This window comes from Cinclus cinclus, chromosome 2 (assembly GCF_963662255.1).
Source record: "Cinclus cinclus chromosome 2, bCinCin1.1, whole genome shotgun sequence".
Lineage (NCBI taxonomy): Eukaryota > Metazoa > Chordata > Aves > Passeriformes > Cinclidae > Cinclus > Cinclus cinclus.
The window spans coordinates 45,660,437-45,688,404 of record NC_085047.1 but is presented as its reverse complement, the minus strand read 5'-3'; the positions used below and the strand labels follow the sequence as shown (position 1 = coordinate 45,688,404).

The following is a 27,968-nucleotide window of genomic DNA, read 5'->3' as shown; positions in this document are numbered from 1 at the left end:
GTATTATTTGCAGAAAATAACCTCTCCACGAATTCAGCTGTTACCTGGTGCTCCTCTACATTTTTGGTGAACAACCTTTCAACCTTTTACCAGCCAGTGTTCTTTTAAGCTTTTAATTGGTGTTTTCTGGAGCTGTTTATTTGTTACCCATTCCATATGTGTGTTCACATCGTCTTCATCTGCTAGCAGACAATTCAGCATTTGAAATCTGTGGCTTTTTCTTTTCCATTGTTAAACTCAGTAAACTTCTTATTTATTGCACAAGCACTTTTTTTTTAATTACTTGCATTTCAGAAGGTGTTCTAACATACTTACCATTGGTCCCCCTGTCTATCCTGTCAGTCGTCAGAATAGACAAGAGGGGATCTGTCCTGTAGTGAACCAGTTAAGCATCTATAGCTTTCCTGGGAGAAGAAGAACCCTGTGAAGGATATATTTCCACATGCTGGTGATAATTGTGGGTTAGTTGTTTTGTTGGCACTGTGCATTAGTAGCTTTTGGTTCACTCTAGCTGCCATTCAGAAGGAATGTGAGGGTTTTATTTCATGTTGTACCCCACTGTACTTTCCAGATGTCTCCGAAGCCTTCCTTACAATCTTGTGGAAGGTGACTGTATGAAATCTTTGTTAGGTTGTCTTATGTGTATATTATGATTTGCCCAAGCATACTGGTTGCTTTTCTACAAGAAGGTTTTGTTGCCTATTAATAGCCAAGTTGTAGGATGTGGTGGTGGATAAATGTGTTTTCCAGATGTGATGAACACTTGCCTGAAGCTACTTAATGGAAGTTTTGAGCCAGAATCAAACTCCTAAGTTTTTCATTCTCTACTTAGTTTTCGTATCATGTTACTGCAGTGCATGAGTGCATGTATTATCTTTGTACATATTTTCAGCAAGGTTATTTCTCTTTCCTTTGAGCTGAGAGGCAGTGTAGGCAATGCCTTTTTCCTTATTTGTGGATTCTGCAGGTTTTAGTGTTGATTTTGCAAACTTGTGTAGCTCTGCATTGCTAAGTGTGGGTTGAGAGCAGAGTGTTTCAACGTGAGCATAGGCACTTGTCTCCTTATGCCTTATTGGCGGAGCTGTTGAATATCTGCAGTTCTTTGCAACTCAGAGAGCTGATAAGGTACAAGGGCTCAGCTTGGACAGCTGCTAAGTAAAGAGCATTCTCTGTCATCTGATAAAGCCATGATTGGTTTGATCAGCATTGTATAAAAGATCTGTGCCAAAACAAACAGCAAGTCTGGAATTCTTGAATTGGGGCACCAAATTTAGTGCTGCTTGGGGCCGTACTGGTAACATACACCTGTTCTTAGCATTTCTTATGATCTAAAGGAAATTATGTGGGAATTCTAGCAGAAATAACTGTGCTCACTCAAGGCATCAATCAGGTTGGATCAACAAACATTGTCCATTTTGTGCTTTGGAGTTTGAAGGTGAAATGATAAAGGTGGAAAAAAGGTGCACACTTGAGTGGTTGTTACGTGACTATGCAAATATGCAAGGCAGCAGAAGTAAGTTTGCATAATTATCTTATGACGTTTTCTAATTTTCAAAATCTTAATTTTGCAACCTGATAGTACTTCTTTAAAATGGAGGAGGATCTATGTGTAAAATTCTATTTACTTCACATGCATCTGAATGCTTCCATAAAACAGCCTTCAGTAAAGCAGCTTGGCACCATGGTCCAACCTGAGGACATATGTAAGTACTACCATACGTGATGTTTGGAGCCAGAGTTTACAGTAATTTAATAATCTTTGCTGGACCTTTCTGATTAATTGCTTATTAAATCCATATATGCTTTTGCAGTGCAAAAGACTTGTAAAATAGTTCCACAGTTTCATTATACTCTGTAGTAAAAGTCCTTCTTTTTGTTTGCTTTGAGCCTGCTATGTCATGATTTCTGCTGATTCTCTTAATTCTTACATTATAAGAAATAATGACCAATCATTGCCTATTTCCTTCTACATGCTGTGCAAGTTTTATAGACCTGTATCATATCTTTCCTTATTTCTGTCAGTAGCCCTAGTTCTTGTCTTAGCTCTGCAGAAAATGTTCCAAGTCACTGATCATTCTTTTCAACGTTCCTGAAACAATTCCAGTGCTGCAGCATCCTTTTTTATGATTTGACCAGTCTTATGTAAAATTAGAGATTTGTGAGTACCATACATGTGTATAGTAATGTAATAGCTTTCTTGCCTTTTTGCTTTACTAGAACTTTGTTCACATAATTTAAATTGTTGTCTTTTGTGTACAGTATTTTGCTTTTATTCATTATGATCTTTTATTGAGTTTATTTACAGATCTTTAAGGTATTACTGTTATTCACAGATCTTTATGGAAGGTTTTTTACAGCAGATTTTTGCCACATCAGTTTCATCCGTTTTTTTGAAGTCCTGGGGGACTTTCCCAGTGGTTAAACTAAATTCTATTATGAAAACAGCTTGTATTTTTTGTCTGTCTTTTTAAGCAGTCTATCCATAGAACAACCTTCCCTCTATTCAAAGGCAGTTTTGCTTCTCTAGTAGCTTTTGGTGGTAGATCTGATCTGAAATCTTACAAGAAAGTCATGTATGTTTAATTAGGTAGATCATTCTTACCCCTTTTATCATTAACTCTTGGAAGATGGCAGAACTATTTGAAGGAGGCAGTTCATCCTCGTTACATCATAATTATCCACAAATGTTACTCTTTATTATCATTTCACCGTCTGTCTTCAGTTGAAGTGTACTCACTTCTCCATAGGGCTGCAGGTCATTTCCCAGATGTGCTTTATAACCTCAGGGTCCTGTTACTACTTTCTGTTCCTCAGGTGCTGATGTACACAGCGAGCTGCATGCTCCAGTTGGTAGCTTGGAGCGTTTGAGTTTATTTAGAACTCTGGGGTTCCCTGAACCTGATGTTTTGCTACTATTTTATCATTTTTTGTTCTTGTAAGACTTGATTACATTTCAGTTTGAAATCGTTTACATAGCTTGATTAAGCTACACAGTACCAGTTAAAAAAAAAAAAAAGTACTGTAGTGATTACTGATGATTGTGGCTCATTTATCTTTAGGTGGTGAAAACTGTTGGTCTTCGTGAAGTTTGGTTTTTTGGGCTGCAGTATGTGGACAGCAAAGGCTACTCAACTTGGCTGAAGCTAAATAAAAAGGTAACAATTCCCTCGTATTTAGCCAAGTGTACAGTTTGAATATGTTTTATAAGCTTTGCTGATTTAATACCTTAAGTGAGGTATAGCTGGCTTCAAAGTTAGTTGAAAAATTGTTTTTCATGTTCTTTAAATGACAAAAGAATGTTAAGTTAGATTAATTATAAAGAATATGCAAAGCTGCATCAATATTTAATTTGAGGAGATAGTTTCCAGTACTGTGGAATGCATGCATGCATGCATGCATTAGGAAAACTTTAATTCATATGATTGTCCCATTTTTGTGTAGCAAAACATAATAAAATTATTGTTTTACAGTTTGGGCATGTGTATGGGAAGTATTTGAGCTTCAGGAATTTGTATGCATACAGCTATTAATCTTTAAACAAGGCAAAATAATTGGCTTCTAAACTTTAGGTGTCTAATAGGTAGATTGTAGGGTAATTTTTTTTTTTTCCAAACAGCGTTGAGTACCTTGTATAACCCAGTTACTGGGTCATTTTACTTTAAATTGCATTTATGAATTTGAATGGCCACTTCTTATTTTAATATTGTCTGTCAGATTATTTGTCACTGTTTAGAATGGAGATACTAATCAAGAATACCTTACTTACCTTCAGTATTACCAGGCAAATTGGGAGAGTTTTAGGAGCAAGTCCCATTGTCTGCACTTATGTAATCTTTGCTTCTCCTCTGTGGTAAATCCAGTCAGTTAAACCTGCTAACCACCAAATCTGTCTCCTAGAATTTCATACATCTTGTTTTATACACAATAAATATTGTAGTGCTACAGGTACTTTGTTTGACTGTAATGGCTTGTCTCAAGTGGTTGGAGACTATGGGATTTATTGCATCAGTTATGAAAAATACAGAAGACATTGCTCTGTGAAAACCTTTAGCAAGTTAAGTTTCTGGTACAGTTCAGAAGCAGCTGAGGGTATGCTAATTTTTAAAACTTTGACTAAGACAGTTATTTTTTCCTTTAAAAAAACTTGTAACATTTTATTCAGAAATGCGTCAAACTTGTGTCTCACTTTTAAATTACTATTTACATATTTTCAGTATATGCAGATAAAATATCATAAAGAATAGATGAGCAAATAAGATGTTATTATGGTGTGCACAGCTAATTTTTCACTGAGATGAAATGCTGCATCTGTAGATAATGCATGACAATAATGAAGAACAAGCAAAAATTTTAAAACTGACAACTCAAATGTTGAAAAAATATATATATATATGTACTGATGCTGTATTATGAGTTTAAAAGGTTGTATTTATTGTATTCAGTTTTTGAGACTTCCTTCAAGTTGAGCAAACAGATAAATAATTTCATGCATAACAAGGAGGTTTTAGTGGGATTAACAGTGCACATAAAACATACCTCCGAGTTCAAGATTTATTTTGATTTATTACACATTGTGTAATAAAGTGCTTTAACTGGGATGCATGAGAATTGTTTTACTATGAATGTACATTTTAGCAATTACTATTTTAAGTTAAAATTAGCTTAGTTTCTAGTTTGAATGTTTTTACTTTGGCCATAATTCGTGCTGCAAACTGAGCACAAATGAAGTAAAATTCTACATAAAAACGAGTGTTGAAATCTGAAGTAGAGGAAGTCTTAAAACTGTATGATTTCTTTTCAGAAATCGGTTTTAAAGCTTATCCATTCTAGAAAAAAAAACGGGATTAAAGGAATTAATGCTTTTGCACAGGAAAAAAAGCACATACATTTATTCCAATAGTTGAAAGGCTTTTAAAGAAATCCAACTTCATACTCACATTAAAGAAATGTGCTGTAGTTCTTGCTGAAGAACCACTGTTAGACCTTAATTTTTTTTCCTGCAAATCATCCTTGGATATAGTTTTGATCTTTTTAATGTCTGTTGCAGCTTCTTAGTTTCCAGGTCTTTATTGTGATAAATAAAAATTCACACAAGCCTACAAAACAACAACAAAGAAAATCCCTTAACCCGCCTTTATGTAGTATTTCAAAATTGTCTGATTTATTCAAATTGATGTACTTGTTTGCACCACGTGAACCTTTCAAGGAGTTCCAAGTGGGCTTGTTGGGAAGCTCCGGGTTTCAGTGTAGAAGAGCTGGAGAGTTAAGTACTGTTAAATCACATTTAATTTACCATTTATTGCTCTTTTTGTTTTTCTCTTTATTCTTCTCCCTCAGGTAACACAGCAAGATGTACGGAAAGAAAATCCTTTGCAATTTAAGTTCAGGGCCAAGTTTTTTCCAGAGGATGTATCTGAAGAATTAATTCAGGAAATAACTCAGAGACTTTTCTTCCTGCAAGTCAAAGAGTCGATCTTAAATGATGAAATATATTGCCCACCAGAAACTGCAGTTCTTCTGGCTTCTTATGCTGTCCAGTCCAAGTATGGAGATTACAGTAAGGAGATCCATAAACTGGGATACCTAGCCAATGACAGGCTTCTCCCCCAGCGGTGAGTGAGATGGGTTTTGCACCAAATACTGCACATAAACCTAACTGTAATACATTTTTTATAAATAAAATACTAAGTGATAACATGCATTTAATGGTGGCTTTATTAGAGTTCCTCTTTTTGCTAGTAAATTCAGAGATCCTTAATTTAAACATTAAATAACAAAGAAGCATCACAGCTGCAGGTTTCTTGAGATGTATTTCCTGTCCTGTCCACAACCACCCGCACAGATTTAGTTGAACACATTTCCAAAGAACTCCAAAATCATGTCATGTTACTGGAGGCCTGCTTCTGCTAAATTAAAATCAAAATACTCCAATATAGAAGTAACTAAAATTCATTTGACAGTCTCCTTTTCTTCAGTTTCCATGTTTTTGTACACTTAAATGATAATAATTTCCTGAAAGTAAATGTACTACAAATAAAATATATTGCAGTGCTTGAGGACAGCACAAATTCATATACTTAAGTATACTTAAGCATAAGTCTACTTCAGTAGACAAATGCTCAGGTGTTTAATTGTCTTTAAAACAGTTTCTCCAGAAATGCCTGAAATGCTAGATACATGGAATGAAACCACAATAAAGTTGTCATATGCATTTAATTTTTTACTGTATTACTACACTGAAAGTTCTAGTAGGTCAAAATATAATTCCATCATTGCAGCCTCTTGTAGATTAAATATTAAAAAGCTTTCTGATGCTGCTTCCCTATTGATTTTATTCATTAAGGAAAAATTAAAAAAACCCTCAGCAAGGTTGTCTGTGAACTTGTTTTAAGGTCTTAATTTTTCTTTCAAATGGCAGCAGAATGAAAGCTTGAGTATCTTTGCACACCTAGAGAGAAATTTACAGCATTGTTACCAGAGGATTCTACATTTCCAGTGGTGTGCATTTTCAGCTGTTGTAAACATTACATTTTATGACTTAGCTGAGGTGTGCAATGGTGTGACTTCTGTTACAAAGAGTATAGAATACCAAGGGAAAAAAAGGAGACTTACACACTATTTTGGAAGGGAATTTGTTAAAATGAAAAGTTTCTGTGCTGTAAATATGAACAGTATATAGGAAATCCTCTTTTAAGTTCATTCCGTTAAAGCATATGTTGTGCTGTGCAACAAAAGAGGGCAAGTTTGTTGTCAGTGTCATTTAACAGCAACAATTTCTATTCACAGTGTGTTAGAACAGCACAAACTGACAAAAGAACAGTGGGAAGAAAGAATACAGAACTGGCATGAAGAGCACAGGGGAATGTTAAGGTAATTATGTAAACAATGTTCATGGCACCTTTCATAATTATTAGGATGTATTTTGGGAGGTATTTGTTTGGAAAACAGCTTTCTTTTATTCTGACTAGGGTAGATAGTTATGAAAGACTTACGTGAGAGTTGAGTTTCCAGTCAGGTTGTTGGTTTACCTACATGAATTCTGGTAAGGGTGTCCACTGCCTTTGTCCTTTGCCTGCCTCAAAAAGACACTTAGTATGTCCTTAGCTTGTGGGGCAGGAAGATAAAGTGCAATGATTGGACTCTACTTGGATATTGGGGTGTAGAGCTCTTCAAAGTATCTGAGTCAAACTATTTTAGAGAGAGATTTAATTAGTAACTTAAGTTTTACCCCAACTGTTTATTCTGCAGTTCCCTTATTCTTACAATGTACTTATGATTTGTTGTCTAAACCATACCAATTTTTCTTCTTCATCAGGGAGGATTCTATGATGGAATACCTTAAGATAGCACAAGACTTGGAAATGTATGGAGTCAACTATTTTGAAATAAAGAATAAAAAAGGAACTGAATTGTGGCTAGGAGTTGATGCGTTGGGTCTGAATATTTATGAGCATGATGATAAGTAAGTTGGAAATACCCATTTTGCAGTTCTGTCCTAGGAGTTGCTATCTGAGATTGCACACTCCCCACCTTACTGTGTGTTCTGTAAGATGTGGCAAAACAAGTTCTCTTTCTAAAGTATGTAAGAGATAGAATAAAAGAGAGAGATGTTAACTGCCAGGAAGCTTCAATTTTAAAGATTAGGGATGCAAAAGAAGGGAAAGGAAGAGCAGTTCTGTGGAAGTTTAAATTTACCTGGCTTTATATAAATTACTACAGCTAGACCATCTTTGTATGGTTTCTTCCTGTACCTTTCACTCAAAACATTCCCTTTGGTCAGGATGAAAAGGATGTTTTAAAGCTGAGCAATGTATTTAATGAGAAACTTTTGTAAGATCCTTGACAAGGATTATAGATGTTGAAGCGTAAAAAACTTAGATATTTAAAAATGAAACCTTTTAGACACCAAAGAAAGTAGTTCATTTATATGCCCTGATAAAGAGATCAAATAATCTGTTCTACTTGAAGAGGAAAAATCTGAAATGTAGGGAATATGAAGAATTTCAAAATAGAACAACAAACTTACTCTTTTCTTTCTTTACTAGCACTTGTAAATAGTATCTGATGTCAATAGACTGTTCACAGTGGTTTGAAGTTACACATGATATGTCAAACTGCAGATGGGAACAGTCAACTTTAGATGTATATACTCTATAACAAAATTCTGTAAGCCTTAATTGCCATTAGATGGCAATATAACTCCTGAAAGCAGGAAATATTCAAAATGTCGAGATGAGATTGAGCTATGAGGCAATTTTTGGCATTTCCTGTCTCCTGACAGTTGGCAATCAAATACTTAAATATTTTCTGGTATTAATAATTAAGATAATATGAATTGAAAAAACTTCTGTGCTTGACAGAAAAATATTTACTGTTATGCAGTTGATGCATACCATTGTAACAATTTCTGAATTTATTTTGCTTAAGATGCAAGGGAAATAAATATAACTTGAATTCTGGACATGTAACAACACATATCTGACTACAAGGTGGCTGAAAGTTACTACATTTCAGTATTTGAAATGTCAGTTTCTCACGTTTACATAGTTATTATTTCAAGTGAAAATACAGTTACCAATGCCATATAAAGAATGGCTACATGATCGTGATGTTTAGCATCTGGATAATACTAGCAGAATAAGTCACAAATCAAAATGCCTTTTGTTACAATGCCATGTAATTTATTGAAATGTAATTAATATGATGGAATATTTATAGAAAGAAAAATCTACCAAAATATGCTTGAACTGTTGTTAATGTTTACATTAAAACATGATGTTGTGAATGTAATATTTTAAATGTTGTGAAGTGTAATAGTGAGAATGGTAAAGACATAATCCTTATTGAATTCATATATATGGAGTGCACATCCCTGCTGCTTCTAATGAAAACTTTTTCTTTTTGAAGGTTGACACCCAAGATTGGTTTTCCTTGGAGTGAAATAAGAAACATCTCTTTTAATGACAAAAAATTTGTCATAAAGCCAATTGACAAAAAGGCCCCTGTAAGTAGTGTGTGCAGTAGTATCACATGCTGTATGAAGTGATTTAAACATGCAAGAACTTGCTCTGGCATTAAGGCATTAGTAAATATTGGTGACATTTAGTACTTTTACAGATAGAATAGTCAGAAATCAAAAGAAAATGTTCATTTTGAAATATGGTATGTTTATTTTCTCTCTTTCCATTCTGTTTGATACTCCTGAATTGTTCGGGGATTTTAAGTATAACTAATACTTCGTGATGTGTTGAAAAGACAGCATAATGTGCTAAATTCTCTGTCTTTCCTCTTGTTTTTCTTTTTTTTTTTTTTCTTGCAACAGCACATTTCATGAGACTTTCTAGGTCAAATTACTTCAATGTAGAGTAGAGAATAGTCTCATTTTTTAGCGTTTTAAGTAATTTTTTATAAAGCAGCTAATTTCTGGAGTAATCCAGGAGCAGTTTTGAATTTGTCTTACAAGTTTCTGGCAGTAGCTAGGTTTATAGATTATGGTGTTCATTTGCTCCAAATACTTGTGTTCATTTAACCGATGCTAGAATGCAGTAGTGTTTTGAATCTTGTAATAAGTATATTTTTTTTTAGGTTAATGGATATACTGGAATTGCTTTTTTCCTAGGATTTTGTTTTTTATGCACCCCGTCTGAGAATTAACAAGCGAATTTTGGCACTGTGTATGGGAAATCATGAATTGTACATGAGGCGAAGGAAACCTGATACAATTGAAGTGCAACAGATGAAGGCCCAAGCCAGAGAAGAGAAACACCAGAAACAATTGGAAAGGTAATTAACAAACTTCATGAAACAGAAAAAAATTCTACCTTTTTAATAAGTCATAGAATACCGTAGATCTTACAATTCTAGAAAAGAGAGAGCTGCTTTTCTTTCTGCACTATGTAAGCAGGTTGGTGAATTGGCATGGCTCCCCTGTCTTAATATAAATACGTTATCTTTTTTGAGCTTTCAGCACAGTAATAGTAGCTGTTCTGTTGTTCCCCGTTATGTATTTTGTGAAAGCCTTACTTCTCTGTTGCTTCATTCTTAGACAATTTCATACTCTCCGGGTGAACCCTTAAAGCAAGTTCTGTGAAGAATGTCCTGGCTTACCTTTTGTGTATTAAAAAAATACTGTTGCCATTTCTAACCTAGATGAAACATCATGCTTAAAATGCAGATATAATTGTGGATTCACCTGGCTGAACCATAACCAAAGTTAATTATCAGTTCTGTTCATAAATTGTTTTTCTCTACAGTATTTTGAAGCAGAAACTGAATTAGAAGACATTTAAAATTGTCCTTCCCTGCTAGCTGAGTAAAGTGAGAAATTGGCTACCTGCATCCAAAGAGTGGCATTTAATACGTTGGAGATTAAAGAAACCTTTTTACTGTTCTTTTGGTTTTTTTGGTTTTTTTTTTTTTTTTTAATTCAGGGCACAGTTGGAAAATGAGAAGAAAAAAAGGGAGATAGCAGAAAAGGAAAAGGAAAGAATAGAGCGTGAAAAGGAGGAATTAATGGAGCGCTTAAGACAAATTGAGGAGCAAACAATGAAAGCTCAGAAAGGTGAGGTCATAGATTTCTTAAATCTGGTGACATTGTTTAGTTTAGCTGGGTAGTTCAGTTTCACAGTTCTTTTTGTATATCAGTGTGTTTTGTTACTTTGTGGATGGGGCTAAGTTTATTTTACTAAGAGTGACAAGAATTTAGTGGGTTTTATTTGATATGAGAGAGATATTCTTTTTCAGTGTTTAAATGATGCTGTGCTTGCTTTTGTCTGTATTTCTTTAATATAAAACCAATTTCAAATATAACAAAAGTTTTGATTTAGTAAAAAGAATTGTAATGCATATACACAGTTCAACTCAGAATTATTAAATGCTTAAGGCACTGAACACCTGGAGTTGAAGGGAGCAGGGAAATTAGAGGGAAAGATTCAAAGTACTTTCTCTAGGATTTTTTGAATTTAGCTTTTAATTTGGAAAGTCCTTGTTTCTTCCTCATTTCCTATTCCCTTGTGCGATTTGAGAAATTGAAAATTAAAGTCTTGTCAGACATAAGTGACAAAACTTATAGTTTCACCACAGATCAGTTTTTTGTGTTTAATCACCCTGTAGAGTCCCTGCCTCCATGATTTCCCAGTCCCTCCTCTCTATGTTCTTTTTTTTCTTTTTTGTTTCCTATTTCAGGTTTGGTTCACATTCATAAAAATTTTGTTGCTCCTTTCTTTTTCTTAACTCTTGGCTTCAAACATCATAAAGAAATCACTGATTAACTCTATGTAAATAAATTACATATGCCTGGTACTGCTCTCCAACTCTACCCCTGCATTTTTCAGTCTTTCAATGCAGAACAGGTTAGATACATCCAGACAGGTAACACACTAACTGTGCCATGTTCAGGGAGAGCTATTTCGCCCAGGTCAAAACAATCTCAGGGTGATTCTGGAGGTTTGTCGATACATTGCTCACAAAGTGATGAGAAAATGTGTATCCTAATTTCTGATGCAATTCAAAATGTTCATGTGTTGTTGGTCTTTTTAGCCTTCTATGCACACATGGATAAGTATATTAATGTGCTCGTTTTGTGCTCTCAGTCTTCATGGGAGGATTTGAGTAGTGTTTTTAAATAGTTTTGTGCTTTATTTAATTTCTAGGTACTGCATTTGTAGAACCCCACATACTTGTGATGCTGTTAAGTTAATTTTATAACTGAAGTAGTAGTAGGTCTGGGAAACCAACTGAAGAATAATGGTTACATTATGACTTAAAACTAGAAGTGCCAAGATGAAGCATGTGTCAGCATACCTGGGGAGGTGCTTTTATAGTATTAAATCTTATGGTGAAGGCAAATGGGTTGTTGGAAGAAAGGATTAGTTGTTTAGGTTTTCTGTTGAAGGAGTCTATGGTAGCTGTGCCTAGCAAAGAATGTAGTAGAAATTTTATCATTAGGACCAGCAAAGAGCTTTAGAAAGACCTTTCATAGTCACCTATTTAGTCTCATCAGGGGAGGAGAATAATTTTTGTGTGAATCTAACCTTGCAGTCCTCCTAGATTATTACTTCTTCCTATTTCACTAAGGGTTCTGCCCTTTAGATTTCAGTATTTTGCTATGCAGGCAGCTAAGTAGCTATTATCTCTCCCTTGATACAAAATTTTCCTCCTCTGATGTACAAAGAATTTTTCTTACCCTTCCAGTGGGTCTTAAGTCATTTTGCTGGAGGCATGTGCCTAAATTTTCAGCTGCAATTAAGGAATCTGTCAGTCATTTCAATAAAGAAGAGGTTTTTTCCTCTCTAAGAAGAGTGATTTAATGTACATAAAGTATCCTCATAGAAGGAACATGTGCATGTATATGTACATGTATTTGGATGTTCAGTTTTACCAGCGAGGTAACACTTTTCTGAAACACCAGACTGTCAGAAATGTCAGGTGAGATGAAGAAAATCCAAAGAATGTCTTAAAGTGGGGGAGGAAAGCAGACATGGAACAGAGCTCTGGGTAACATGCTCAACAGCTTTTCTTAGCTTGAGGTGGTCTTGTAAATCTTGGTTAGTGTTCTAGGCTACTTTATTTTGGTCATATAACAGCTGGTAGCTGTGATATATATGAGGAAGGGCTAGGTAGCAATACCTTGTCTGCAAACTTTCCTTTTGGCAGAGCTAGAGGAACAGACTCGAAGAGCTCTAGAACTGGATCAAGAACGGAAGCGTGCAAAAGAGGAAGCAGAACGCTTGGAAAAAGAGCGTCGAGCAGCTGAAGTAGCCAAAGCTGCTCTAGCCAAGCAGGCAGCTGACCAAATGAAGAACCAGGAGCAGCTAGTAAGAAACTTTATTTTTTTCCCCTCAAAATAGAGTTTAAATTGGAAAAGACAGTTGAAAATTTAGTTTTTAGCCTTGTTTATGTCAAATGAAGAAGTATACTGAAACACGGAAGTACTCAAGAGACTGTTAGAGAGTGTTGTGGGAACTGTTTTAGAAAACTGCATTAAACTTGCTAGTACTTTACAAGACAAAAATAAAACCCTGGATCTGTAGGAGATTAAAAGATGACTACCACCTTTCAGACTGACAACACTCATTACATTCTCTTTCTAATAGTCTCAGGCTTATCCAGCTGAGAGCCGAAGTAGTTTCCTTCTGCAGGCCACTGGGAAGCCTGTTTTCTGAGGCAGGTCTGTTCTGAAGCTTGATGGTAGTGGGGGAAAGTTGATGACACTGGGGTTTGTTGGGGTGTTTTTGTTGCTTTACCTCTCCCATTGCCAGTATTGGCAGTGTCTTCTCACATTATGTGTTAGACTACTTCTAATTCAAGATTTGTGCATAATAATCAAGAAAGGCATGAGAAAATAGAAGAAACTATTTCTCAACTATAAATGAGCTTTTGATTTTCTGTGAAGTTAGCACATAATTCTGATGGCAAGATTTATCTTACTGGTACTGAGATTATGATCCAGAATCTTGATGGTGGGACCATATTAAAGTTGCCTTAGACTGAAACAGCCTGAAATGCTGGTTTGTAATGACATCTTGCTGTTTCCCAGCAAGCTTTGGAAGTGTAGAAGATAATTTTTTTTTTTTCTGGACTTATTTCCATTAGGCATGTGTACTCTGAGTCATTCCCTCTCTCATGTATGCTTAAAATTTCTATTTTTCACAGAGAGGTGATGGATGGTAGCTAACTCTTTTCAGGCTGGATCATAGCAAAGGCTCCACTTTCTTCCACTGCAAAGCCAGACTGATACCAAAATAAAACTTCTACTTTGTTCTTTTGTTTGTTTCAGGCAGCAGAAATTGCTGAATTCACAGCCAAGATTGCACTTCTAGAGGAGGCCAAGAAAAAGAAAGAAGAGGAAGCTTCAGAATGGCAGCACAAAGTAATGAGCCCATTCTGTGTAAAGTCAGAACTTGAAAGAAACCAAGGAAAATGAATGCGGAAATCTCACTAGAAGTCCACAGGGTCAAATCTCTCTCTTTCCCTTAGGATTCAGAGAAGTCTTTCTTAAAGGTTTTTGTCCTCCAGTCTACTGAAGCTAGCCTATGCTTCTGTTTAACTAATTTCTTGATATTACATAGTCCTAAAGGGGGGGAACTCATCACACAGGTATGGTCAAAGATTAGAAATGGCTTCCTTTTGTGTGCTGATGAAATAGATTGGAGTTTTGTGTTAGAGAGGAAAACACTTGGGACACAGGTCTATAAAATTAGGATATTTTATGGAAAGATGAACCAAAGCAATTTAACAAAGGCACATGAAATGCAACTGGACAAAAAATTTAAAGCAAAGCAGTATTTCTTCATAAAATCTATAATTAGCTATGGAATGTGAATAGTTAATGTGCATGGGTTCCAAAAGGGTTGGAACAAATTTTTGTAAGTCTGGTTAAGTATGAAATTTGATCTGGAAAATCCCTGAGCCTTAAATTTCAGAAAGCTAGGAAAGTTGGAAAACAATTGGTATTATTGCCTTATTCTTTTACTTTTCTCTTGTCTACTTACTGCTGGAAATAGCTGGACCCAAGTATAGCTTACTTTGAGCCATACTTGGTTTTTACTCTTTGTCTCTATTTGACTATTTTCAGTATGTAACCTAGTCATGTGTCTTACAAAGAACAGTTTCATGTGTCTTGAGAACATCTCAAATATTTATTATTATTTTTCTGACTCTTGATAAATCATTTAGAAAGATGCTAAGTACTGTTTACTGTATTCAGGCTTTTGCAGCCCAAGAGGACTTGGAAAAGACCAAAGAAGAATTGAAATCTGTGATGTCTGCTCCTCCTCCACCTCCACCCCCACCAGTAGTTCCTCCAACAGAGAATGAACACGATGAACATGATGAGAACAATGCTGAAGCCAGTGCAGAACTGTCTTCTGATGGTGTCATGAATCACAGGAGTGAGGAAGAACGGGTAACAGAAACACAGAAAAATGAACGTGTTAAGAAACAGCTCCAGGTAATGAAGATTCATAGTTGTATCAGCACAATTCAGGCTTTGGGTTTTCATCCTTCTTTAGTAAGAAATTTCACTGACGTTAGGGTCTGCCAAGGAAACAGTTTCTTTATCACTTATTAGGTTTATTACCAATTTAACAACCAATATCATTCATAGTGTTCTAGAAGAGGAATATATAGAAAGATTGGATGTAAGATTGTGCTTTATAGCTTAAAAGTGTGAGTATGCTGTTGCATTGTCCAGTAAATATTTCTAGTAATTATATAATTTCCAGAACTCTGCACGTTAAAACACAGTGCTTTCCTTTTTCAATACCAAAACTCATTAAGTGGTATGAACAGAGCTTGCTTGGTAGTCGCTCACAGGTGTTGTAAATGCAAAGATTGCACCCATTTTGGATTACTCTTACTTACCTGAAACTGAGCAATTCCTCCCAGGCTGTGTCTTACTCCTCGAAGCATAATCTATAGTAGTGGTAGCCCTTTTCCTGGTTACGAAATGTTTATTTGGGAAGAAACCAGAAGAAAAAGAAAGCTATTACTTTGTCTGGCAGCATTGTCTTAGTAGCGTGTATGTGTAGCATTTTTGCTTGGTCGGTCACTGACCAGATCAGGGAGATAAGTCTTTAGTTAAACAAAAATTGAAAAGTAAGGTGGTTTTCCTGCTTTATCTTGCTGGTCCCTTTCTTCTGGGATTTTGTGGTGTATGAGACTTTTTTTTTTTTTTTATTAGTTTGATGCTTACACTCATGTAAGGAAAGAATCCTATGCTCTCCTTATCTTTCCTTCTGCATTCGTTTTGATAGACGTCACAACTTGAGTTACTGAGGAGTACAACAAGCATTCCATAGGCTGGCATTCCAGAAATTTTTATCAAGATTGCAGAATAGTTGTTATCAGAAATTCCAGAACTGTTAAAGGATTAGTCAAAGGACTTAAATTTAAATATTTTATTCAACAGGCTTTAAGTTCAGAGTTGGCTCAAGCCAGAGATGAAACCAAGAAAACACAAAATGATGTCCTTCATGCTGAGAATGTTAAAGCAGGCCGCGATAAGTACAAGACTCTCCGGCAAATCCGACAAGGCAATACAAAGCAGCGTATTGATGAGTTTGAAGCAATGTGAGAGCTGGTATTTTGCATATATGTTCCTCGTAAAGCTGAACCACCAACAGAGAAAAAAAAGCAGGCCTTTGCAGATTTTGATGGATTGCACCCCACTTTGCCAAAGCACTTAATACCAGGTTGACTACAGTGACTAGAAGACAAATTTAGGGGAAACTATTCAATAGTAAGGCAGTCTCTTAACCCTAGGTTTTGGGTGAGGGGAGGGTGTGGAGGTTAATAGCAGGCTTTTCCCCATTGTGTTTTCAGTTTCATTGTTTATTTGTTTTTTTTTTCCTCTTTGAAAATAGATGTGAACTATAATGACTGACAAATGTATATATTGCTTAAACAATAAGAAGTAGAAAGAAGAATGGAACTGTACCTAAACTGAATAGGTGCAATTAATGTATGAGGTTTGAAATTAGTTTTCAATGTAGCTACTCCATTAAGAGTTTGATATTGCTCACTTTCAGTTTTGGTTGCTTTATTCTTGTTTTGTTTTGGGGGGTTTTGTGTTGATTTTTTTTTTTTCCCCTCCCATGTGAAATTCTTCGGTGTTTCATGTCCTGTCATCATTGATGGTTTTCTTTGCCTACCTGTTCACAAAGGTCTGGATGGCAGGTAGTAGTTCCAGGAAATGTTTTTAAATGGAACACTACCTGTGGGCAGCACATGGCTGCTGATAGGCTTGAGTTAAGTGTTGCCTTTCCTAGCTGATTCTTTTAGATGTGCAAAATGTTCCAAAGCAGCAAAGAGGGGGGGGAGGGGAAGAAACAAGCTTAATGTGCTATTTGCTTGTAGTTATTTTATTTGCAGTAGGGAGACCTGGACCTTTCTGGCAAGGGAGCATATGAAAACATCAGTCCCAGGGAGGGGACAGTATCCTACCTCACTACTATGTACATGATGACTGGTCCTTCAAACACCATGAAAAAAACTGTTTAAGTTGACTGTCCCTCCACAGTAACATCAAAGATTTCTAGGAGCCCTTACTCCTAGGATTTTATTTTGGAGTTTATGATGGATTTGTAGTGCTAAATACTGTCTAACTGCCTTCTGTTGAATTTAAATTGTAAAAGCATCTGGTGTGTTTTAAAGCTGTAACCTGTCACTGGTATACTATATTCTGGGAGGGGTGTAGAATGTGTGTGTCAGTCAGTTTGGGTTTCAAATACAAAATGAAACTTCCCAGAATTGGAGTAAAAGTGTTTGTAGCTTCAGTTTTCAGTGAAGCTAGTATTTTAATTGTCGTATCTGATGTCAGATTATTAAGTCCTTTCCCTCTTGAAAAGGAAACCTGTTCTTTTGAGAAATTTGCTTAGAAATGGAACTTTAGTAATAACTTCACAGTTAATGTGGACTTCAGTTACTTCCTATGTTAGAGTACCCCAGTAAATATCAACAGTGGAAGAACCTAGGTTTCTCTGAGGATGGTTCAGTTTTTTTTCCGTTTGATATTATGCACTCATAAATTTACACTTATCTATTAAAATTTGCCATTTTATTAAACATTTTTTTTTCATGCACAATAGGTCTAAATTTCTCATGAACAGTCCGACTGAGTTTGTTTTTTTTTATTTTGTGGAGTAGAATTTTGGCTATGTGGGGTGACATCATGAAAATTAAATAAAGATACATTAATATATTTTTTGTTTGTGGGGCTAAACATATCTGCTTGACCTTGAAGACTGATGTGCAGATGCTGTGCACATGCTTCAAAATACTGCTTGGTGGAAGTTGGTGTTTCAACTTGCAGTGCATTGTAAGAACAGTTTTTGTTTCACAGGCTTCATACACTGAAGCTTAAGCAAATTTTTGGAAGTATTTGAACAGTTTGCCATGGCAGGTGAAATACTGTGCTTCCCATGAGTTTTCATTTTTCCCTGAAAAGTGTGCCCTAACACTGATCCATCAGTTTCAGAGTTGGGGAAAAAACACCAGTAAAGATTGTTGTTCATAAATCTACAACATGTAGAGTAGGGCTAAATGGATTAGATCCATTTGTAAAGCTGTGTGGGTTTTTTTTGGGGTTTGTTTTTTTTGGGGGGGTTTTTTGGGGGTTTTTTGTGGTTTTCTTTTGTTTTTTTTTTTGGTTTTTGTTTTTTTGTTCAAGCAACCAGGAACAACCATTTGTAATACAGGTTTTCATGATGAACAAAGTGGTAATAGCTGCTGTCATCAGCAGTTGGAAACACTTACTGGTGCAGAAATACTAAGAATACATCTAATGATTACTTGGTGAAGTAATTTTCCACATGCTTTTTCCTTTAGCATCATGTTTTGTGTTGTACAATTAAGCTACAATTACATCTACTATTTTGGATAACATTGGTTAACAATAAAGAGATAAGTTAATTTCTCTGAGGTCCATTGTTGTTATTTAATGCCCTTTTTTTTCCTGACAGCTTTACTGAGCACAATCCAGTAGCCTCTCTTTCCAGAGCGGTATAGACATTTTGATCATCTTTTTGTTTCACGCTCTGGTCAGAGTGAAATTTTAAAAAATCACCAAATTGTATCCCTGAAGAATGGTATTTTCCTTAAGAAATTACCACATACAGTTAGGAGGAAGCACTGGTGTTTGTCGATTCAAAACAGGATGTGAATCATCACAGCAAATTTGCTCTCTTGAGAACAGAGGGTAATTTGGCCATATAAGAGCTCTGTGGGTAATGTAAGAACTTTCAATCACCGCCTACATATTGCTTAGCCCCAGGTTAAATGAGATTTAGTGGGTCAATATCTTACTTATTATAAAACCTTGATTTTTTTTTTTAGTTGTTGTTTTTATTTATTTTTATATTGCACCTTGTAATAGACAGTGCTGTCAAACGCATGCATGGCCATTTGTTTTAAGCAATTTAATGGGATTTTTAATTTCTGTAAGACACTTGAAAAATGCAGGGACAGCCCCATGTAAATAGGTGTACCAATAACTTGATAAAATGTTCTCACATAAATTAGACGTCCTCTCAGGTGCCGTTCTGTTCTTGAATTTGTTTGGCCTTGCACTCAGTACAAGCATATGACTCTGTTGCTCCATTGGGCAGAATTGCCATGAGGAATTAAAACTTGTAAATGTGCATATTTCTAGTTTGATACTTCCCTCTTGTTGGAGCCCCTCGTGCTGAAGTCTTAGCTCTAAGGTTTCTCATTTGTTAGAGAGCTTCTGCATAGGTATGTAGCTTCCCAATATTGTGCTTGAAAGGGGAGGTGAGTGCTTTGAAAGATTACTTTTTCAAAAATATGCTCTTGAGGTGAAAAGGATGCAAAATAGTGCCACTATTTGCCACATTTGCAGACTATTGCAATCAAACAGAATGCCCTGTTGTGCAAGGAGATATTATGTCTTCTTGAAGTAGTCCATTACACAAATCAAAACTTAAATTTTCTGTCACTTGTACCAGTTTGCGAAGTATTAGTATGTTTTTGCTTTCTTCTTAAAACATGTTCTCTAGGGTTTTTCAAATTACTTGCTTTGAGCACCTCTGAGGAAAAAGGAGGTGTGTACTAAATGAAGCATTTCAAACTTCTGAAGAAAAAGTACCACAAATATTTTCTCTAAATGTTTAAAGAAAATACAGATATTAAAATAGTTAATTAAAACCTTTTGGTTTTGAAGAGGAACTTTAATACAAGCGTTTTCTATGTCCGTTTACATACAGATAATCTAAAAAGTTTTTCTACCCAAGATGTCAGGGATTTTAACAAAGGTGATGTATGCAAGTGGACTGAGGTGGTTGATCCTGGTGTTTGTAAATGTACTTGGATTAAAAATAGCAACATAAAATTGAAAGCTTCCTTACAAAAGAGCAAAGTTCACTTATTAATAGAAGGTGTCTCATACACATAATTTAATTTACCTTGGCTGGGAGATAAGATTTTCCTGGAAAATGTAATAGGTATCAATGTATCAGCATACAAACTGTGGTGATTTTTGACCCCCTCGGGGCACATTTAGCTGCTTGTGCTTGTAGGTGGAGAGTACCTGCTTCCCAGTGGGAATGCTGTGCTGCTGGGTGGCTGAGGAGATGATTGTAGCTGGTGGCCGTGGGCACCTGCCACAAGGGCTATGTCTCCCTGCTCCGTTCCCAAGCAGCACAGTCCAGTGCCTTTCTTCCCCACAAAATGGGACTGCAGGCAGGGGAGTTCTGCCTGGCTGCTCCTTCTCCCAGTCTGGGGACCCAGTCAGCAGCAAGGGGCAACTTAAAGCTGAAGGGCTGATGTCATGGTAGAGGGCTCAAGGAGGGGAGAAAACCCCAAATGCAAATGTGCACTAGATGCCCTTACAGTCTCCTTTATTTCCTTGTGTGGAGGACTCCTTTTCAGTGTAGTCCTGTGGCAGGTTTGTGATCAATAATCTGTTTAGCAAATTCAGCAGCCAATTTTGTGGAGCAAGTCGCACTTTTCATTTCACTGAGTTGAGCCTAGACCCATAGTCATAGGCCAGTTGCCTGATTTTGTTTTGGTTCATGGAGTTTGTCACTTGTGTTCGCTTTACTGTCTGAGTTGATAAACTGCCACTTTGGAGTGCCATTAAAGAAGCTTTGCTTTGCTTTTTTTTTTTTTTTCCCCTTCCTTCCACCCAAGAGATTGCTGCCATATCAAATGTATATGTTTTGTTCAATGTGAATAAAGTGGGCTCACCAAGCCCACAAAGGCTTTCTCACCAAGCTATCAAATTTCCTCAGACGGAACCACAATACTTGCAGCAGTGCCTCAGGAAGAGACAGATTATGCCCACATAGCTCACAGTTTAGGGAACGACAAAGTTAGCAGGAGGAAACAGAGCATTTTGAATTGCTGGTATTCTATGAGGTGTTTATATTGGCTTTTGTAAATAATATGTCAAGAGTGTTTCTGTTCACAGCAGTAGGCTTTAGGCAGCAGAAGAAACGAGGGGAGATGGAAATGCACATCAAGGAAGGCGGCCTGGTTGGTGCAAATGTTCCTAATGCACGTGTGCATAAGAGTTAATGTTTTCCTGTGCTCTGGATAAGTGGATCAGGTGAAAAGAGATCAAGCTCAGAGGTAGGACAATTGCATTGCTTTTTCTGATGATTTGTTTTTGGGCTTTTTGTTTCTTTGTTTGCTTTTAAGCTGCCTTATTTACAGAGGAAGAGTTGCCCTTATTTGAAGGCTGTTAGAATGCCTGCTGCCCAGCACTAAAAAGGTCATGGAGTTCTTAAGGCCACGTGCTCCCAGCCTGGCCTCTGTGTTATAATTATAACTTCCTTTGCAGCGTGGTAATTTTGCCCCAGCACATTTCTGCAGTGCCAGGAGCCATGTACATGCAGGGTTCTGCTGCCCCACTGCTTGTTCCATCAACACAAAACCCGTGTGTGCCCCTGTGAAACAGTAATCACTTCACAGCCCTGCAGCTGCCTACGCTCAGATCCAGGGGATCTTGTATCCGCAGCTCCCTACAGCCTCGGCTTTCACACCTCTTGTTCACCCTCGATTTCTTCTTTAAACTTGATACAGTATTTAACTTCTTAATCTGTGGCTTCAGTAACGTTCTGCTAAACTGAATTTATGGTGAATGGTTGACTACTGTGTCAAATGCTTTCTTAAAATAAATCAATGAGCCACTTTTATTCAAATAGTACTTCTGATTAATTAATAATCTCTGTGAATATGGTAATTGCAATTGTGTTGCCAGAAAGAGATTAATTTGCATTGAGACCGAGGCTCAAAACTTTTCTGCCAAGTGCATTTCAGTCTTCAGCAAAGTTGAGAGGTAACATCCAGAATACACAGATGAGTCAGTCCTGCTGCTGCCTTTATTGTTGGGAACAAACTAATTTACATCCAAGTGAGCAGATTCAATGTTTGAGATTCAGGCAACCTTGTTCACACATCAGAAAAAAATCTAAAAATTACAAGAAACCTTCACACCATTAATCAGCACTCCACTTTTTGTTTCATGTCCTTCATAGTGTTTCTTCAGTTTAATTCACCTTTTGAATTCTTGGATCTCTTCTCTTCTGAACAGTTTTTTAGGTATCTGTCTCACTGCTCAGTGCCAGTTGTACTTTTCCATACTGTTTTGGAAACAGCTCTTTCTTCTGCATTTGGGATCTTAGTGTTGTTTTCAGCAAAGCTAGTGAACTCATCATCTTCAAATTCAGAAGCATTACTGCTGTTTCTCAAAATAATCTTTGGATTAATTTTGGGTGCATGTGCTGTTATCAGGCACATATCAGCACATATGTGTTATCAGCACACATCAGGCATATGCCACCTTATAGCATAAATAATCGTATTGACTAGTTAATAATTGCTCGTAGCTTTCTGGAGAAAATGTCAGAAAACAAATATGTTAATGTAGAATCTGAATCACAGTGTCTCTACCCATGAGATTCAGCTTTGAGCCCAGCTCTGCTCACGTGCGCAAGGGAGCATGCGGGAGAGAGAATTTCTGTGCTTTCACTGTGTAGCTCATCTGGCTGGCTGGACTAGGCACGAGAAAGCACTGGAGCACTGGATGGTTATTCCTGCTTAAACACCAGAGCTGTCAGGCACAACTGCATAGTGCTGCAGCTTTGCTTCTCTGCACAACAGGTGTCCTGGATATAAAAATCAAAAAAAAAAAAAAAATAAAAGCAGCTGTCAAATAACTGACTTTTCCTGTGGAGTCCTAAATAAAACTTATTTATTGTTATATTCCTGTCTAGCTTGAACCTTCTCTGCAGGTCCCTCTTGTAAAAGCTGAACTCTGTAGCATAAGCACAGATACCTGAGAGCAAGAGTCAGGTATCCCATGGTTCTTCAGCCTGCCCTGTCTGTAAAAACAGTGACAGGTCTGGGGGAACGTCGGGTTGTGCTTGTTTTCTTTAAAAGAGCTGAGCAGCTATTGCTTGCTATAAAGTTGTTTATTGCAAAGGCACATCAGTCTTGAAGGGCAAAGAGTCACAAGCGTTAAAGTCCATGCTAAAAGTTTTCATCATCGAGTCCTAAATAGCAGTAAAGTCCCAGTCAGAAGCAGCAGCTGCTCCTGTTGAGGCCCCAGGAGGGCTGATGATGCTGCTGCAGCTCCTGTCTTCTTCAGGCGATGATGATGGCAGTGAGGAGAGAAGAAAAGCAAGAGAACAAGAACAAGCAAGTGTCTCTCTCCAATGCATAGATTCTTATACACAAGTTACCCAGTAAGCTAACAACACAATCCTGAGCCACTCTTATTAAGCTATTAGAATTTAAGTTTCTTAGCAGGCCAGGTTATGTATAAACTACGCATATGGTCTATAAAATGTAAGGAATATTCTTACTAGTTTTATTATGACTAAAACTATGTTCTTGGAGCCTTCATGGAGACTTATTTTCAACACTAGTATCTAGGACTACGTTTTTCAACCTTCACTAGAACTTGTTGATCTCTCTCTGAGGAACTCAGAGAGGCCTCTGTTCTCAGACAACAACATCAGAAAAATACCTGTCTCTGTTCATTTTAGTAGAGGGCCATGAAGATAAATTCTGGAATTCTGCTTCTTTGTAGTAGTGGCTTCTGTGTGCTTTGGGATAGCCCTTTCATATGTGTTTGTCCCAGTCTTCTTTGAACTGGCTCTTACATCTCACATCTCTTTGCTGCTTTACTGTTTCGTTTGGTCTTGTCTTTATTTTGTTGCTTTCTTTTTTTTTTCTTGCTAATGTGTCATGCCTTTTATTTAATCTGAAGCACAGATTTCAGTTTACAACACTGAGAGCTTCAATGCAATTAACTAACTTTTTTCAATATGAGAATGTAAATTAAGACAGGGAGGGAAGATGTGGCATAATTATTAAAGACATTGTGAGAGTAAGTTTAAGGCTGAAGTCCTAGCAAAAAAAGTATGTTGCACTTTGACTTAATAGACCTTAGACTCAATGTGAAAAATGGAGGCAGACAGCTAAGCATGGCAAGGTAGACTTCTCAAACTAATTTCATGATAGAAAAGTACTTTGGTAAAACTCACTTGGCTTTTAATTTATTGGCTCTTGCTGGATTATTTTGAGAGCACTGCAGAAGGAAATATTGAATCATTCTTCAGTCACATGTCCCTCTTAATTACTTCTGTTGTGGCTTATTCCACCAATTTAAGAGTAAAAATGCCTTTTTTTTTTTCCTCTCCAGCAATTTTGTAAAATGGCACTGAAATTATCTTTGCAATCTGGAGCTTAATAGAAGAAACCATTTTCTGAAGGAAAGGCATCATGATTTCTTTTGTGTTTAACTGAGCTTGATAATTTATATGTATGTGTATATATGCACATATGGATTAAAAATATATAGATAGCATTGTTAAACTGGAGATTTCTAATACAGCACGTGGCATCAGGCCTTGCAATAGCTGTATTAAAGTGGAATGTACAAGTTACTATAGGAACTTTGATCTTGAATAGTTTTACAAATGAGACTTTTTAAAACTGTGTTTAAAATACAATTTAAAATAATATCACGGCAGGCAGAGTGAATATGGTTCAGTTTTGTTCTTGATCTCTAAATCTCTCCTTATCTTCATGTTTGATTTTAGCCACCTGTGAAGGCCAGCTAGCTGTTCCTGGGGATCTCTTAGTATCAGGAAACATTTCATTGGTTTCAGTGTGCTTTCCCAGCCTACAGTTTCACTCACTGACAGAAACCTTTTATTTCTCCCTACCCATATCCAGGAATTGCTGTCAGACTTTTAAAACACCAGTCTTAACCACATGCCTTATTTGCTTATGGCCATACCCTGGAAGTTCTTGCTGACTTTCTGTGCTAGAAAATGATCTGTGGGAGAAACGGGCTGTGGTATAGAATTTTGATGTTCCTACATGTTACATGCTGTACCTGCACTCATAATAGAAAAAAAAAAAAAAGTTATTGAAGGCTTCTTTCTTTTTAATGGCTGCTTTTTTCTTCATGCTTACTAATATCAAAGAGAATCTGGTTATTTACTGTTTTTCCTGATTAATTTTGAAGAGTATTATGATATATTGCTACTTAGAGCTGAAGTGTTTCTTTCTTTAAAACAATCAGAATGAATGTTCACAACAAAGGAAGGTTCACATAGGAAGGTTGAATATAAAATGCTGGTTATTCTTTGCCTAGTCATAATATATTTAAGGGAGTCATTCTCCAAAAGGAAGCAATTTTCAAGGCACTTCAACAATGTTTTTTTGTAAAACTCAGCATGAAAAATACACATTTAACAAAATGTGTCTCCACTCAATAAGTTTTAACTCACTGTAAAGATTTCCACCTGAGGACTTTATACGTTAGGTGAAATAAATTTGAGAGAGATTCTTTATGTTGTCCTCACCTTTTTCTCCAAAAGGCTCATGCAAAGGAACAAAGGGAATAAACTGAGCTCCAGAGCTTACACAGCACAAGTGCTGTGCTAAAATGAAAATATGTCTGAAATCATACTGGCTGTGATTGAATGTTCTACAAATATGTCCTATATTTGGTGTATTTGTGCACAAGGCATTTTATTTCAGCCATCTTTGGGGGCAGTTTTAACACAATCTGTGTTGCACTCGCATGTGGTTTATCTTACCTGCAAGAGCAGATTGGTCCTTTAAAACTACTCCCTGGGTGGATTTTCGGTTAGCTTCTTTGTAATGCTAAAATTTGATGCCAAAACTGAACTGCTGTGTGCAAAAATCTGGCATAGAAGAGTCCATAGAGAGTTGGACCTGCTCTTCAAGCTAAAAGTCTGTGAAGATGGGCTCTGGGTGTCCCTGGGTGCCTTGGCCACAAAAATCGTGTGTTTCTGATGTTCCCTTGTTCTGCTGACACCTTAGGGAAAAAAATTCAGTCAGAAATTAAATATGGAATAGCTACAGGAAGTGAAGTATGGCTCGTATGATATTACTGCATATTTCTATCTATTGTTTAGTATCCTTTTGCTAAATCTATTTGGTCTCTCTGTGTCTTTCTATGCAGGTTACAAAAGTACGATCTCTTGCAACCCTTAGGATAGGAGCAAGGTAAAGATCTGCAGAAGACCTGTGGTCTGCCAAGGCCTGCTATTACACTTCTGTAAATCTGGACAGTGTACAGTGCTTTAAATTAGGTGCCTGGCCTGTGAAGAGTTTTTGGAAGGACCAGGAAGTGCTGTTAAAACATTTCATTACTGTTTGATTCTCTCATGGTCTCTAACTCTTTCCTTTGTTGTCTTTTCCCAGGAGAAAATTAGCTATTTGAAGTATTTAAGCTGTTGTTCTTTCCAGGAAAACAGGAAATAATACTAATGTGTTAATCTTTAACTTGTAATGGGATGTGCTAGAGTAATGTGACCCTCCAAAGTGCTTGGGGCATCCTGTAGGCTTTGTCCACAAGTGATGTAGTGTGGGAAGCCGGACTTATATCCAGCTTGGATAAAGGGAAATAATAGTCGATACTTTCCAAGTTTTATTGGTTTTCTACACAATTTCTAATAACCTTGATGATAACTAAACAATGTCAGATAATTTTCTAATGTTAAAATCCCAGTTTAATATGTCTGTACATACATTCCCAGTGTAAGCACCCGTTGATCCTTGCCTTTTTGTATGCTGTCAGGATGTGCATACTGTGTATACATGACTGCTGGACTGTGCACCTTGCACAAAAGCCTGAATAAATGGGTTTTAACATTCATCCAAAGAATCATTTTTCATTTGATGATCAGTGGTGCTAGTGGATTTTCTTTCACTTCTTGGAGAAGTTTTAATTCATTTTGTAGCACCAATCCAAAGTGGAGTTTCCAGGTCAATGTCAAGTGCTATGACCAGGTAAGCCAATGAGAGGCTTTATTTACAAAGAACGGGTTATTCTTGAAGGAAAAGACAGCCAGTAATCAAGGAAGCTGTTAACTGAGTAGACAGACACCTGAATTATTCTCAAATCTGGCTAGCACCCTTTGGGAGTATACCAAACCTTGGTGTATTCAGAGTGAGCTTTGTGTTCCTTGCAGTGCCTTCTTGCACAATGGCCTCCTGCACTGGGAACTGTGCCAGTAGATCCCTCGGAGGATTCGGATCTGAAGCAGGGCTGCCAAAGCCTCGGGCATGTGCCCAAAGTCATTGGGTGACAACTGCCTGACGAGGAAGCTGTCCCATGGACCTGGGACCTGCCCAGTTGCTGCTGCTGTGCCTCCTGTAGGCACTGCCTCTGGCTTGGCTGAGGGAGGAAGGGCTGTGTGCCCTGGACCCTCCATCCTGGCAGGGTTTGGAGCCACATCCCCCACTCCTCGCGACAGCAGGTGGGTAGGGTGGGCAGTGGGTCATGACCAGCTTCCTGCTGAAACCCTTGCAGAGAGGGGCTGTCGAGAAGGAAGCCTCTCCTGCCTCTGACTGGCACACCGGCACACCACCAGCTGATGCAAGACCCTGGCTCAGTCCTTGGAAGACAAGGTTTGGGTTTAGGATGCCAAGAAGAACATAAAATCCAAGGCTATGGAGTTTCAGGTTCTGATTTGCACACATAGGCCAGCATTGGGGTCTTGGGACTGGCTTGCTCAGCACTTGAGTGATTATTTGAAGTCGTTTCTGCAGCCTCTCTCTCCCTGCATGACCCATGTAGGGACTAAAAGATGTTCTGGTGCTCAGGGGACCAAGGCACAGTGGCCTCCATGAGTTTTATGTCTAGCAAGTGTTTCTGCAATAGCTGCTGCTTGGAGCTGCCTTCTTTAGGACTGTGCTTGCTTCAGGTACCAACAGTTAAAGGTAGCAAGACCCTTTCATGTAAATGTATCTTGAGTACCACTATGAAATGTTCTTGAGGATTTTGTCTAGTGCTGCCCTTGCTGCCTAGCATGCTTTTTAACTTCTTGAGTCAGTGTTGAAGTTCTCTGGTGGATGTCCTGCAGAGGGGGAATTGGGCAAAATGAAATGTTATGAAATGAAATGAATCTTAGCAGCCGGGTTGAAAATCAGAAACAGGAAATCAGAGGTTGTCAGTCACCTCC

At 37.2% G+C, this 27,968-nt stretch overlaps 1 protein-coding gene across 3 annotated transcripts in view; it reads left to right on the top strand.

Moving 5' to 3' along the window:
- Nucleotides 1-26,628, top strand: part of RDX (radixin) — a 45,327-nt gene extending 18,699 nt beyond the window's left edge. For 2 of the 3 annotated variants that reach the window (XM_062487584.1, XM_062487583.1), the window contains 11 exons: nucleotides 3,060-3,155; nucleotides 5,338-5,612; nucleotides 6,787-6,870; nucleotides 7,316-7,462; nucleotides 8,908-9,004; nucleotides 9,620-9,783; nucleotides 10,431-10,561; nucleotides 12,655-12,815; nucleotides 13,778-13,870; nucleotides 14,708-14,950; nucleotides 15,911-18,420. In XM_062487584.1, the coding sequence (XP_062343568.1) occupies nucleotides 3,060-3,155; nucleotides 5,338-5,612; nucleotides 6,787-6,870; nucleotides 7,316-7,462; nucleotides 8,908-9,004; nucleotides 9,620-9,783; nucleotides 10,431-10,561; nucleotides 12,655-12,815; nucleotides 13,778-13,870; nucleotides 14,708-14,950; nucleotides 15,911-16,075 (1,656 nt within the window). In that variant the 3' untranslated portion in view covers nucleotides 16,076-18,420. Of the gene's footprint in view, nucleotides 1-3,059; nucleotides 3,156-5,337; nucleotides 5,613-6,786; nucleotides 6,871-7,315; nucleotides 7,463-8,907; nucleotides 9,005-9,619; nucleotides 9,784-10,430; nucleotides 10,562-12,654; nucleotides 12,816-13,777; nucleotides 13,871-14,707; nucleotides 14,951-15,910; nucleotides 18,421-25,963 lie in introns of those variants that run through there. The other variant, XM_062487582.1, reaches the window with a different exon arrangement.
- Nucleotides 26,629-27,968: the final 1,340 nt, after the last annotated feature.